The sequence below is a fragment of the Monodon monoceros genome, unplaced genomic scaffold (assembly GCF_005190385.1).
Source record: "Monodon monoceros isolate NGI ecotype Baffin Bay Population unplaced genomic scaffold, NGI_Narwhal_1 Super_Scaffold_10, whole genome shotgun sequence".
NCBI lineage: Eukaryota > Metazoa > Chordata > Mammalia > Artiodactyla > Monodontidae > Monodon > Monodon monoceros.
The window spans coordinates 7,600,775-7,614,679 of record NW_021703766.1 but is presented as its reverse complement, the minus strand read 5'-3'; the positions used below and the strand labels follow the sequence as shown (position 1 = coordinate 7,614,679).

Below are 13,905 nucleotides of genomic sequence, written 5' to 3'. Positions count from 1 at the left end.
GCACGTAGGAAGTGGGCTTTGGCAACAGACCCATAACGTTTTCCAGGTGCTGAGGAAAATAGCCATTAAACACGTATTCTGTCTCCAGAATCATCATTCAAAGGCAAGGGTAAAGAGTAGGCATTTTCAGTTAAAAGAATGTCTGCCACCCTTAGGCCCTCACTGAAAGAACTAAAAGAGGATGCACTTCAAGAAGAAGAAAACCATGTTCAGAAAGAAAAACTGACATGTAAGGAACAGCAACCGGCACAGAAAGTGGAGAATGTGTTAGTAAATCAATATAAGAATTGACTGTAGGGCTTCCCTGGTGGCGCAGTGGTTGAGAGTCCCCTGTGGGTTCATGCCCCGGTCCGGGAAGATCCCACATGCGGCTGGGCCCGTGAGCCATGGCCGCTGAGCCTGCGCGTCTGGAGCCTGTGCTCCGCAACCCGAGAGGCCACCACAGTGAGAGGCCCGTGTACTGCAAACAAAACAAAACAAAACAAAACAAAAAAAGAAAAAAAAGAAGAATTGACTGTAAAAATCATCATACTGATAATGGCTAATTGGAAGCTGGGGTTTTGCACAAGGTAGAACTATAGCCTTAGGCAATAATATTGGGTTAGATGACGAGAGTTAGGGCGTGCCGAGGTTATGTGTCTGGGAGTGGTGCAAAGGGTCATGATCACGTTTAGGCTCCGCTACGTGTACATAGCTTAAGGAAAACTTCTTAAAAGTACGTGAATTACAACTAATGGCTGCAGGGGAGGGGCAAAATAAAGAAAGCTCCATCACTCAATCCAACAGAAGTTAGGGAAACAGGAAAAATAAGTGCAAAAGGTGCACGGTAAGAAAAAACAAGGCATTTACTTGCCTGAGTGGAGCTGACAGTCCAACAGGAGAGACAGTAAAGGAACAGGCTTTTAAAGGATTGTTATTAATTATTCAAAAGGCAGAATCACAGGGTATAGTGGGGAAATTTTATGAGAGCATTGTTTTTTAAATTGTACTTTAAATGACACACACCCCCGCCACCCCGCTTAATTAAGCACTTAAGAGGGGTCAGGGATTGCATCTGTTAACTTCCACGTAACATTTTACTCCAAACAAAATTCCTGTAAGGTAGGGAATGGTATCCCAATCTTGCAGATGAAGCAAGGAAGACTCAGAGAAGCAAAGTAAGTGGTTCAAGGTCACCAGTAAGAGGCAGAACCTCACCCCTACGTCCCTTCTCTGTCCATGACTGCACACTGTAGGATGACTTAAATAAATGGATGAATCTTTGTGGAAAAAAAACCAGGCCTAGACGTCAACCTGAATCACGACTCTCGGGGTCTGAGCTCTGTGAGAAGGATGGGAGAAGTACTTTCTGCTCTTAACAGGGGATAAGCCACAGATACTCACTTTGAACATCAGAAAAGCTAACAGGCCACTATCATGTGGGTCCTTTAATCCATCTGACTCCAGAAATAGACACACTCTCACCTAGATATGAACTCTATTTCTCCGAGAGGCAAAGAAAACCCTGCTCTGAAGACATGAGCTGCACTTCTGCGTGTGACTCTCCATGCGAGGGCACACGTACTTGTCAGTTAGTAAAAACAAAATCAAACACGGCGGCTGCCTCCTTTACGAATTAAGTGGAAAGTGGCTTTGTGCTTTGTTCATACAACAAAAGTACATACTACATTTTTAATTTTAAAAAACGTATATATCTAGTTAGTATGCCCTTCCTTTCCCTTTCTCGTGTTGATAATCCGATTTGGACTGATGGCTAAGGTGCCACCTTCTCGAAGGACCACGCCCCATCCCACCACCTATTTTATAATGTAACTGGTGTGTTTAGAGTAAAAGGTTCTAAAATTATTACACATTCCTTTGCCTCCTTAAACAGAACACATGGCACACGTGTAACTACCTCTCCAGGGCAAGTGCTACAACCTGTAAAGGAGCAGTCCCCTCAGAAGCTCCCAGGGCATGCTTCTGTTACAAAAGGGGCCAGACCGTGGTGCATCTGGAAGTCCCAGGTCCGTTCTGGAGATTCACTGCCCCTGCTCTGCTCCTGACAGCCACTACCTGCTCCTGCGTGAGTGTCTGCTAGAGAAAGCATGCTCCTCCCTGCCACTTCTACCTTTCGATCTGCCACGGGTTGGAAGCAGATGACCAAATCCATTAAAAGCGGGTATAGGGATTCTCTGGTGGCGCAGTGGTTGAGAGTCCGCCTGCAGATGCAGGGATGCGGGTTTGTGCCCCGGTCCGGTAAGATCCCACATGCCGCGGAGTGGCTGGGCCCGTGAGCCATGGCCGCTGAGCCTGCGCGTCCGGAGCCTGTGCTCCGCAGTGGGAGAGGCCACAACAGTGAGAGGCCCGCATACCGCAAAAAAAAAAAAAAGGGTATAAAAAGGGAGCAGACCAGGGTCCCCCTCTCTCCTTCATCTCCTTCATCTTTACTTGCTGAACCCAGTCACCCAGGGCCCGTCTCAACTGCGACCACCCTCACGAAGGCCTTCCCAAATACCACAGACAAAATGCCACCCCCTCCTTCCCCTGACACCCCAAGTACTTTAAATCCCTGCTCTGACACTTCTACAAACTCCCTGGTAGAACGGGTGTCTCCTTACTTTTTCCTGCCTCCTTCCTGATTTAAACCCCTGTGACAGGCAGCCTCTAAGGCAGCTGGTATTCACACCTGTGTGCAATCCCCTCCCCTCGAGTACAGACAGGACCTAGTGACCCACTTCTAACTGAGAGAATATGGTAAAGTGATGGATGCCCCTTTCAAGAGGAGACTAAGATACATGACGATAGCTTGTCTTGGCTGTCCTCTCTTTTTTTTTTTTTTTTTTCTGGCTGCACTGCGAGGCTTGCGGGATCTTAGTTCCCCAACCAAGGATTGAACCCGAGCCCCAGCAGTGAAAGCGCCAAGTCCTAACCACTGGACCACCTGGGAATTCCCTCGGCCGTCCTCTTTTGCCAAACCTCTTTCTTGGAGCTCTCGGTCCAGGGGATGCAGGCTGCCATGCTGTGAGTACCCCTATGGAGAGGCTATGCCATAGTCCATGGGGAGTAGCCAATGACAAGGAACTGATGTCTCTGGCCAGCGAGGACCTGGGACCTGCCAGCAGCCAGCTGGAGGTGCCTGAAAGTGGAGCCTCCCCCATCGAGCCTTCAGGTGAGACTGCAGCCGCAGCCAACACCTCAACTGCAGCCTTGTGGGAGACTCTGAGGCCGAAGTACCCAGCTAAGCCAAGCCAGCACACTTGACCCTCACAGACTGTATTTGTTGTTTTAAGATGCTAAGTTTAGGGCAATGTGTTATGTGGTAATATAACTAATACCATCCCTTAAGAGTTTAAATAAGGACTTCCCTGGTGGCTCAGTGGTTAAGAATCCACCTGCCAACCGAGGTGACACGGGTTCGATCCTTGGTCCGGGAAGATCCCACATGCCACGGAGCAACTAAGCCCATGAGCCACAACTACTGAGCCTGTGCTCTAGAGCCTGCGAGCTACAACTACTGAGCCCACATGCCACAACTACTGAGCTCAGGTGCCACAACTACTGAACCTGCATGCCGCAACTATGGGGCCCACATGCTGCAACTACTGAAGCCCGTGCTCCACAACAAGAGAAACCACCGTGATGAGAAGCTCACAAACAACGAAGAGTAGACCCCGCTCACCACAGCTAGAGAAAGCCCATGCACAGCAACGAAGACCCAACACAGCCAAAAAAAATAAAAGAGCTTCAATAAAATAGTATTCTACTCATCTGTTTAGCCCTATAACACCAGGAAATTGTGCATGTAACACAATTTAATAAATGTTTGTTGGATTGAGTGAATGGTACAGTGTTTACCTCCTCAAGAAGTTTAGAGTCTAACGGAGGCAATCAGACATTTCACAAATTACCACACAGCTACACATACACTGATAACTGGGATGTGTTCCAGGAGGGTGAGTGCAGAGGCCATGAGAGACAGACATAACCTGGTCCAGGAGGGGAGGGAAGACTTCCTTGTGGACGTGGTGGCTGTGCTGAGATCCTTAGGAACAGCAAGGTTCAGCTAAGCCAGGAGGGAAGGAAGGCTGCTTTAGTCAGAAAGACAGGCATGTACAAAGGCCCTGGGGCAGGTGTGAGCATGAAAGAAAGCCAGGGTGACTGGAGTGCAGCAAGAGAAGAGTGGAAGTCCCAAATCCTTTCTTGAGATTCACTGCCCCTGCTCTGCACTTGCTAGCCATGTGATGTGAGATGAAGCTGGAGGGTCAGAAGCACCAGCCTCACCAGCAACATTAGTTAAGGGTTTTGATTCTTATCAAGAACCATCAGGAGCCATTGATGTCTTTGAAGTGCGTGTGTGGGGGGGGTGACTTGATTGTATTCGCATTTCCAACAGATCACTCTGTCTTCTGAAGAACGGATGACAGGGCAGGAAGCATGACAGTGGGCAGACTTGTTAGTAGGTTATTACAATAGTGCAGACAAAATAGCTAGTAGTGCGGACTCTCATGTTTGTGATGGAAACAGAAGGAAACATATGAGAGCTATTTAAGAATTAACTGGCTTGCAGATGGTGTGGATATAGCAGGTATGATCAAGACGGTGTGAGGTGTGCCCCCGTGGAGGGTGGTGATCTGTCTGCCGAGGCTGGGAGCCACCAAGAAAACCAGGAACAGAGTGAGGGCCTGAGGTCCTCTCCTAATGGGAAAGTGAATGAGCTTTTAATCACCAAGACACTGGACAATCTATTTTTCTGGCTCTTTCCTTAAGGGGCATTTTCATTATTTTCCTGGCTCTTTGCTATATTTCAGACAGGAGAAATATTACAACACGCCTGCCAGCCTCAGAATCTAGTTAATACACCCAGTAATGTGTGAATTTCTGCCCATGAGGCCGATCCAGCCAATGTCTCATATACAACTAGAAAAAGAATTCAGTTATGACGGTGAAGGAGGCCTCCTTCCAGTCCGTCCATGAACGAGCAGGGCTGGGCCTGCTGGTGGCTGTTAAGTCACCTCCGTTTCATCTTAACAATGATAGGAACATTCACTGAATACCTCCAGGTGCCAGGGACTCTGAGAGCCTCTTTTGCAGATATTATCTCTAATCCCACAGGGAAGATGCTGTATAATTTCTGTAAACGAGAATGCTCAGAGAAGGAAAGTAATCCCAAGGTAACAGAAGAGGTAAATTAGTGGAAGGAGGGTTCAAACCCGGTCTGCTAGGTTCCTGCGCTAACTCTGTACCCCTCCCTAACACCACCTCCTCATTTCAACAGGACCTTCATTTCGGGGCTACTTTACCCAGTTTGCCAATTTATCCATAGAGTCAATCCACTTTGGTTGCGGAGGGAGCTGAAAACACCCGATCAATGACTGTTTCTCCGTCTTCCTCCTGCTCTGTTACTGACAGACACCAGTTAGGAGTAAACCCCCAAATTAACCAAGCCCGCGGCTCGGGAAGTGAGAACCCGGGCACCTTAAATCACTTGAATGCCACACGTTTCTGTGATGAGAAGGCAACAGTTAGTACACAGAGCTGCTCCCAGAATGAGCTGGGAGACTTCTCATTTATTCGGTTTATCAGAGGAAAATACTGCGCCTTTTTCAAGCACGCTTTTTTTTTTTTTTAATACATTTATTTATTTATTTATTTTTGGCTGCGTTGGGTCTTCGCTGCTGTGTGTGGGCTTTCTCTAGCTGCAGCGAGCAGGGGCTACTCTTTGTTGCAGTGCGCGGGCTTCTCATTGCAGTGGCATCTCTTGTTGCGGGGCACGGGCTCTAGGCACGCAGGCTTCAGTAGTTGTGGTGCGTGGGCTCAGTAGTTGTGGCTCGCAGGCTCTAGAGCACAGGCTCAGTAGTTGTGGCACACGGGCTTAGCTGCTATGCGGCATGTGGGGTTTTCCTGGACCAGGGCCTGAACCCGTGTCCCCTGCATTGGCAGGCAGATTCTTAACCACTGTGCCACCATGGAAGTCCCAAGCACCCTTTTTAAAAGTAGTGAAGCGGAAAAAAAGCCTAAGCAGAATCGGTCTCGTGTGAATGTTTCATGATGAGCTTAAAATAACAAGGCTTCCAGGTGTATAAACATGTGAAGGGCGGCCTTTGGGGTAAACCACAGACCCCAGGCTCTGAGTCCTACGCAGAGGCCTACACAGCAGAGAACCCTGAGGTGGTTCTGCTGAAGGTGGAGGGGGGAGAGACCCCCAAAACACCATGCTTAGAAGAGGGGCAACGAGCAACCAGCAGCCCCCCTAACTCCACAGGCTTGAGCCGTTCTCTTCCCTCACAGGTTGACAAGCATTCCTGACTGTCACCCCACAATCCCGAAAAAGAGCCACAGTCTATGTAAATCATAATGACAAGACACGTGATTGCAAGTTCAAGGACACAGCATCTCCCACTCCACCCACTTCAGGGGCCACGCTGAGTGCACTGGACATACTGGGCAGTGCCAGGCCACCTAGCCATCTCCATCTGGCTGGGCGGCCACTCCTTGACTGTGTCCCACCTAGAAGAAAACACACCCCTGTGGTTCACCCTCCAGGTCTGCATGGCTACGGTGGACACTGGAGTGCAGGATATCAAGGGACAGGAAAAGGGGGTTTTCACTGAACTGTCTTCAATGGGCCAGGCGCTGGGCTGAGGGCCAGGACAAAAGGATGGGTGAAAGTGGTGAGGGCCCTGCCCTCCTGAAGCTCTGTGACCCCAAGGCCTGTTCAGTTCCCTAGGCCTACCCTGTCTCCTCTGTAAGAGGTGGATCATAATGATCCTACATCAGAAGGGTACTGGTGGGATGAAATGGGATAAATAGCAAACATAAAGCCTGAAGAGCCACTACTAGCCACACCATAGTCGTTTTTGTCATTGATCACTCTACGTCCTGCCCAGGTCGGTCCAGTTGGAGAAGACTGCTTAGATGCCCGTTTTCCCACATTTGCACCGGTAACAATCTCTTCATTGCTCCCTACTAAGTATCCCATATTCTGAATGGTGTTGTCTACCTAACTGCATTAAGCATTCCGTTTCCCTGTTCTATTCATCTAAAACATAAGTAGCATTAGCATTTTAAAAAGTAATAGAGGGCGCTTCCCTGGTGGCGCAGTGGTTGAGAGTCTGCCTGCCGATGCAGGGGACACGGGTTCGTGCCCCGGTCCGGGAAGATCCCACATGCCGCGGAGCGGCTGGGCCCTTGAGCCATGGCCGCTGAGCCTGCGCGTCCGGAGCCTGTGCTCCGCAACGGGAGAGGCCACAACAGTGAGAGGCTCGCGTACCGCAAAAAAAAAAAAAGTAATAGAGGAAAAAGATAAATTGGACTTCACCAACATTTTAAAAATTGTGTATCAAAGACTACTATCTAGAAAGGAAAAATACAACCCATAGAATGGAAGTATCATAGCTCTGATAAGGGTCTAGTATCCAGAACATACAGAGAACGCTCAAAACTCAGTAACAACAACAACAAAAATCCCATTTTTAAAACTAGGCAAAGGATTTGAATAGACATCTCTCCAAAGAAGGTAGACAAATGGCCAACAGGCACCTGAGAAGATGCCCAACATCATCAGTCACTAGGAAAATGCAAATCAAAACCACAATGAGACAGCACCTCACTCCCACTAAAACGGCTATAATAGAAAAGACAGACAATAATAAGTGCTGACAAAGATATGGAGAAATTGGGACCTTCACATACCACTGGTGGGGATGTAAAATGGTCCAGCCACTGGGGAAAATAGTTTGGCAGTTCCTCAAAAAGTCAAATATGGAGTTACTATATGACCCAGCAATTCCATAATCAGGAATATATCCAAGAAAACTGAAAACATATGTTCACACAAAAACATATACACAAATGTCCATAACATTATTTTTCATGATAGCCCAAAGTGGAGACAATCCAAATGTCCCTCAACTGGAGAACTAATGGACAAAATATGGCCTATCCACACATGGAAGAGGAATGAAGCACTGATCATGCTACCACATGTAGAAACCCCCAAAACACCATGCTGCGTGAAAGAAGCCAGTCATGGAAGACCATGTACTGTAGGATTCCATGCATACGAAATGTCCAGAATAGGTAAATCCATAGAGACAGAAAGGAGATTAGTGGTTGCCGGGGACTTGGGCCGGGGGAGAATGGGGTGACTGTTAGTGGGCACAGGGTTTCCTTTGGGGGTGATGGAAATGTTCTGGAATTAGTGCCGATGGTTGCACAACCTTGTGAATATACTAAACACCACTGAATGGTACGTTTTAAAAGGGTAAAATTTATGGCATGTGAATTACATCTCAATTAAAAAAACTATAAGCGAGCTGAGTGAATATAATTCCAACTAAAGCAAAGAAATCTGACATGCTGATTATAATGCAGTCTCACTGGAAAAGCCCAAGATATGATGCTTGGTTTCTGGGGCTAATACTAATTCTGGGACCACAATCAGTTTATTGAATCTCTCTGTTTACCGGGGTCTTCATCTTCAAAATGGGATAATATGGTTACTGGTCGTAAATATCAGACGGATAACGTATGTAAGGTGATCAGTAAATGGGGTCCCGCGGTCAAGTCTGCACGAGCGTCGGCTGTCTCCATCCACTCCTGAGGGCACAGAGAGAGAGCCAGCGCCCTACTGTGACTGCCTCAGGGTGACACCCACCCCCCATCCTGCCCCCTCACCTCAGGGGTCAGCGCGTTGTTGTCCGAGGTCTGGCTGGACAGCAGGATGTGCGTGAAGCCCTCTTCCTTCCGCACAACAATGTCCCGAAAGCGACAGTTGCTTTCGTTCTGGCGGACGCTGTACCTGAGCCTCTTGTCAAAGACGTAGTCCTTCTCCGCTTCCAGCTTCCTCTTCACCGAGCTGTGCAGGTTTAGTCCCCCGTTGGTCAGAGCAGAGCCTTCCAAAATCAGAGGAACAAAGTGAGAAACTGACTGGGGAACAGTTACACAGGAGTGTGACCAGAGAATGCTCAGATTTTCATGGAAAGGGTCCGATGTGGCTGGGACCCGTGTGCAGCTCTGTTCTGGGTGGTGAAGGGCCTGGGACTTAACGGCTCCAAACTTGGACGAGCACAGAGAGGGCTCTCTGTGAATGACCCCATGCAATCCTTGATTCCCTCTCCCACTCATCCATCCGAGAGCACCCAGCTTCTGCTTGGATGCTTTCAGCAACAGGGAACCCGACAATGGCCACGAAACAAAACAAACAAAACCAAAAAACTGCAGCTTTACTCATAATAACCCAAAATCAGAAGCAACCAATATGCCCTTTACTAGGTGAATGGATAAACAAACTCTGGTTCATTCACGCAAAAGAATATTTGGCATACAAAGAAATTCATTATCAAGCCACAAAAATACGTGAATGAATCTGAAATGCGTATTACTAAGAAGCCACTCTGAAAAGGCTACACATTACATGATTCCAATTATGTGACATTCTAGAAAAGGCAAAAGTATAGAAACAGTTATAAGATCAGTGGTTGCCAGGGGTTCAGGTGCAATAAGAGAAGGGTGGAATTGGTGAAGCGTAGGGGATTTTTTTAGGGCAGTGAAACTACTCTATATGATATTATGATGGTGAATATGAGACATAAAGCATTTGTCGAAACCTGAAGAACTACAGCATAGACAGTGAACCTTAAAGTATGCAAATTTTTTTAAAAAAATTAAGAGATGGGGGGAATCCAAGGATGGAATGCAGAATGTGATAAAAGAATCTAACTGTATGACAAACGTATGAAACCACCTCCCTGAAGCGGGTGCGGGGGGGGGGGGGGGGAAGGCGCTGACCTAAGTAACTTTAGGAATGAGTGGAGTCTGTAAAATTAAAGGCCAAATAACCTGCACAGAAGCAGTGTACTCCAGCTGACAAAGTTGATCACATGGAGGTAAGTACGTGTTAACAATTCTGACATTATACATGAACGCTGGAGCTGAACAATTACATAAATGGATGGCAGATGGGGAGAAGAAGGTTTTACAGTGTTGGAGTGGCAGTTTACAGGTAAGCAAGGGGAGGGGGCTAGAATGAGCAACGTGGTAATGGATGAGCACTGAAGACCTCAGTATGAACTCAATACAGATACAGATGGTTACATTCAGAAATATTTACAGATAAGCGTGTACAAACAGGTTAGTATATACATGTGTATTTCCTTGCTCTGTCAGCTGAGAGGGCCCCAGAGTCTGACATCCCAATAGCAGTGAGCACACCTGGGGCCCAGAGCTTGGTTTCATTCTCAATAAAAGGAACCAGGGCTCTCTGGAGAGATGGCTGATTCCAGGACTGGGGCAAGAAACATGCAAGATAAGCTTGCAGAGGCCGAAAGGACGGAAGTACTAAAAAAACCCCACAATAAATAAATAATAATAACGACAACCTTCACAATGATGGGGGTATGTCAAAAGGACACAGCAAGTGAAAGAGCTCCCCATGGCCAAAGACGGCAGAATTTGAGCAACATAAAGTCGTATGTATTGCATTATAATTGAAAGCACAAAATAAATATCCATGAGTCCATACTGATATAATTAAATGAGATTGAATAAATGAATAAGTGGGAGACAAGAGCCAAATCTCCCATGGAGAAGAATTCCAAACAGTTTATGTAGATGCTCTGCTCTCAAGGGGGTAGAACATAACTTCTTTAAGGGCGGGCTGCACAAAGTGACTTCCTTCCAAACAGTGTGGAAAGTTGGGGGGCTCAGGGGGGAGAGTAACAGTAGAGAAACCTGACTGTGGCAGATGGAGAAGTCAAAGCCTTGTTGGCCACGTGATCAAGACCAACACCAACAGGGATAAGTCATGGCGTGGTGTGCACCCCTGACACGATGTGAGGAGAAGGGCGCTGGACCTCTGGGGTCTTCCTCTCAGAAACCTACATCCCCAGTCTAATCATGCAAAAAAGGTCAGACAAATCCCAATGGAGGAGAGTTCTACAAAATACCTGATCAGTATACTTCAAAACTGTGAAGGTCATTAAAAACCAGGAAAGCCTGAGAAACTGTCACAGCACAGAGGATCCTAAGGAAACATGACGACTACATGTGATGTGGGATCAGGATCTTGGAACAGACGTTAGGATAAGGGATGGACTTTAGTTGATAATGAAGCATCAACAGCAGTCCATCAGCTGTAACAAATGTACCACACTAGTGAAGAAGCTCATAATAACAGGAGAGACTGAGTACGGGGTATACATGAACTCTATTATCTTTCCAAATTTTCTGGAAATCCACAAAAGTGAAGTTTATTTTAAAGAGTACATTTTAAAATTAAGTTAATTCTAAAACACAAAACAAAACAAAAAACCCCCAAGAAAACCATTTCCCAGGCAATTGTGACTTACAGGCAGGTTTGAGACCCTGGACCAGTGGTTCTTACACTTTTTGTTTTTTAAAGATCATGAACATCTTTGAAACACACCTATCTACCTACCTACCTACCTACCTATCTATCTATCTATCTTGGCTGTGCCGGGTCTTAGTTGCAGCATGTGGGCTCTTTTAGTTGCAGCATGCGGACTTCTTAGTTGCAGCATGCGGACTTCTTAGTTTCATCATGCAAACTCTTAGTTGCAGCATGCATGCGGACCTAGTTCCCTGACCAGGGATCAACCCCAGGCCCCATGCATTGGGAGTGTGGAGTCTTACCACACTCCCACACTTACCACACTGGACCACCAGGGAAGTTCCCAGTTGTTCTTACACTTGAACAGGCATCCGGATCACCTGGAGAACTGTTAAACCAGCCTGCTGGGTCCACCCCATGCTACTGCCCCTGCTGCAGCGACCAGGCTTTGAGAACCAGGGTCTGGATAACATCAAGGTGGACTCAGATTCTTAGTTAGCATGGGGGGGTCTTGGAATCTCAAGAACCAAGTCAAAGGCAGGGACCAGGAAATGCTTCCCTGGACCCTTTCCCCGCATACCCCGTCCCCACCCAGACGAGCGCCCAGCCCCAAAGGGGCACAGAAGCAGCAGTGCCTGTGTCACCTGACAGCCTCCAAGAAGCCTCCTCATTTTGTACTTTTCCATTACCCACAGCAACTGGGCTTTGTCAAACACCATGATGTGGGTAAATGATTCAATGAACTCCGGAAAGTAAACGCGAGCATTTAATTAAAAGCCTTGTGTAAAGGGAGCTGTTTCTTCAGGGTCAACCTCAAAACCTCCAGCTCCTCAGAAGCTTCCTAATTAGAGCTGGCAGATCCGTGCTGGGGACCTGCTGGCAGAGGTCAGCGCATCATGGGAGCTGCTCTCAGCGGCCACCAGCTCTTGGCCGTGAGAAGTCAGCAGCTCGGGGCTTGGGAAGATCAGTGCTACCCGGGGCTGGGAGAGGTCTGATTAAACTCCTGCCCCACAACCAAGTCAAGGTGCTGCTTTACAATTATATTAAGGAGGAGGACCTGAGGGTTACCTTTTCTGAGCAGCTCTGTACGCTGCCTCTAAATTCCTCAACAGTCCTACAAAACTGCCATTCTTACTCCACTTTGCAGATAAGGAAAAGTGAGTAACTTGCTGGGAGCCGTGAAGGTTTGAAGTGGCAGAGCCAGGATTAGAGGCAGCTGCCTCTCCTTTTCTCCGTTCATTCAAAATCTAATTAGGGGCTTCCCTGGTGGTGCAGTGGTTAAGAATCCGCCTGCCAAAGCAGGGGACACGGGTTCGAGCCCTGGTCCAGGAAGATCCCACATGCCGCAGAGCAACTAAGCCCGTGCGCCACAGCTACTGAGCCTGCGCTCTAGAGCCCGTGAGCCACAACTTCTGAGCCTGTGAGCCACAACTACTGAGCCCTCGAGCCACAACTACTGAGCCCGCGTGCCACAACTACTGAGCCCGCACACCTAGAGCCCGTGCTCCGTAACAGGAGAAGCCACTGCAATGAGAAGCCTGCGCACCGCAACGAAGAGTAGCCCCAGCTCACCGCAACTAGAAAGAGCCCGCACGCAGCAACCAAGACCCAACGCAGCCAAAACTAAAAATAGATAAATTTTTAAAAATCTAATTAGTTATCACCTCCTATGGGCCAGCTATAACACTAGATGTTGGAGATGAAACAAAAATCAGAGAAATAAGGTCCATGCCGTCCCCGAGCTTGCTTCAGGCGTGGCAGATGGAAAGTAAACAAGTAGACTTAGTTAAAATAATGACAGATAGGAAAAGATAGGGTGACATGATAAAAAATATTGGGTGGGGGGTTCTCTGTGAAGGAGCCCATGGTCTTTCTGTTAAAGCATAAGGGGAAGCAGCCCTTAAGGAACCATCTGACCAAATAATCCATAAAACTATGTGAGGAAAACAGACCTGTTTATTCTCTATTAGGACACATGGCTCACATCTCCAATGGTGACTTGGAAGATGCACCATCTCTGGGCCAGGGAAGGGAGGAAGCCTCCGTGGGGGCCCGGATTCACTCACGTACAGCTGCGTAAAGTTACCTTTCTGGACCTAACTCTGACCTCACACGGAGGTGCTCTCAAGCCCACTCCTCTTCTGGGGCACCGTGCCTCTGGAGAGATGGGGGCAGGCTGGCAGGGAAGGCACCATGGGAAACAGAACATGCCAGAAGCATAGAAGTTTGGGGCTTTGCAGCCAGACAGCATGGCAATCCCAGCCCTGTGTTTGCTCATCAGGAGAAGCCAGGAAGCCACATGAGCCCTCGAGTGTCGTTTCCTTCATCAGAAGATGGGGTTAGTGGTACCTGCTTTTCATGGTTGTTCGGAGCTAATTTAATTAAGGAATCGATATGGGATTAGCAAGTGCCTGGCTCATTCTAGGCACTGCAGAAATGTTACCTGAAGGATGCCAAGTCATTCCAAAAATGAGGAATTATCTGGTGAGTCCTTGCAGCCCGCCTCTCGCACTCCCAGCCCCACACACTCCCTCCAAGCCCGGGGAGCAGACCCAGGAGAGATGGGTGAACAC

At 47.9% G+C, this 13,905-nt stretch overlaps 1 protein-coding gene across 1 annotated transcript in view; it reads right to left on the bottom strand.

The window, feature by feature from the left end:
* The window catches only part of CDYL2 (chromodomain Y like 2), a 185,633-nt gene that overhangs the window by 14,484 nt on the left and 157,244 nt on the right, over nt 1-13,905 (bottom strand). Inside the window, exon 4 of the mRNA XM_029205204.1 lies at nt 8,659-8,876. Coding sequence (XP_029061037.1) covers nt 8,659-8,876 — 218 coding nt within the window. The remainder of the gene's footprint in view (nt 1-8,658; nt 8,877-13,905) is intronic.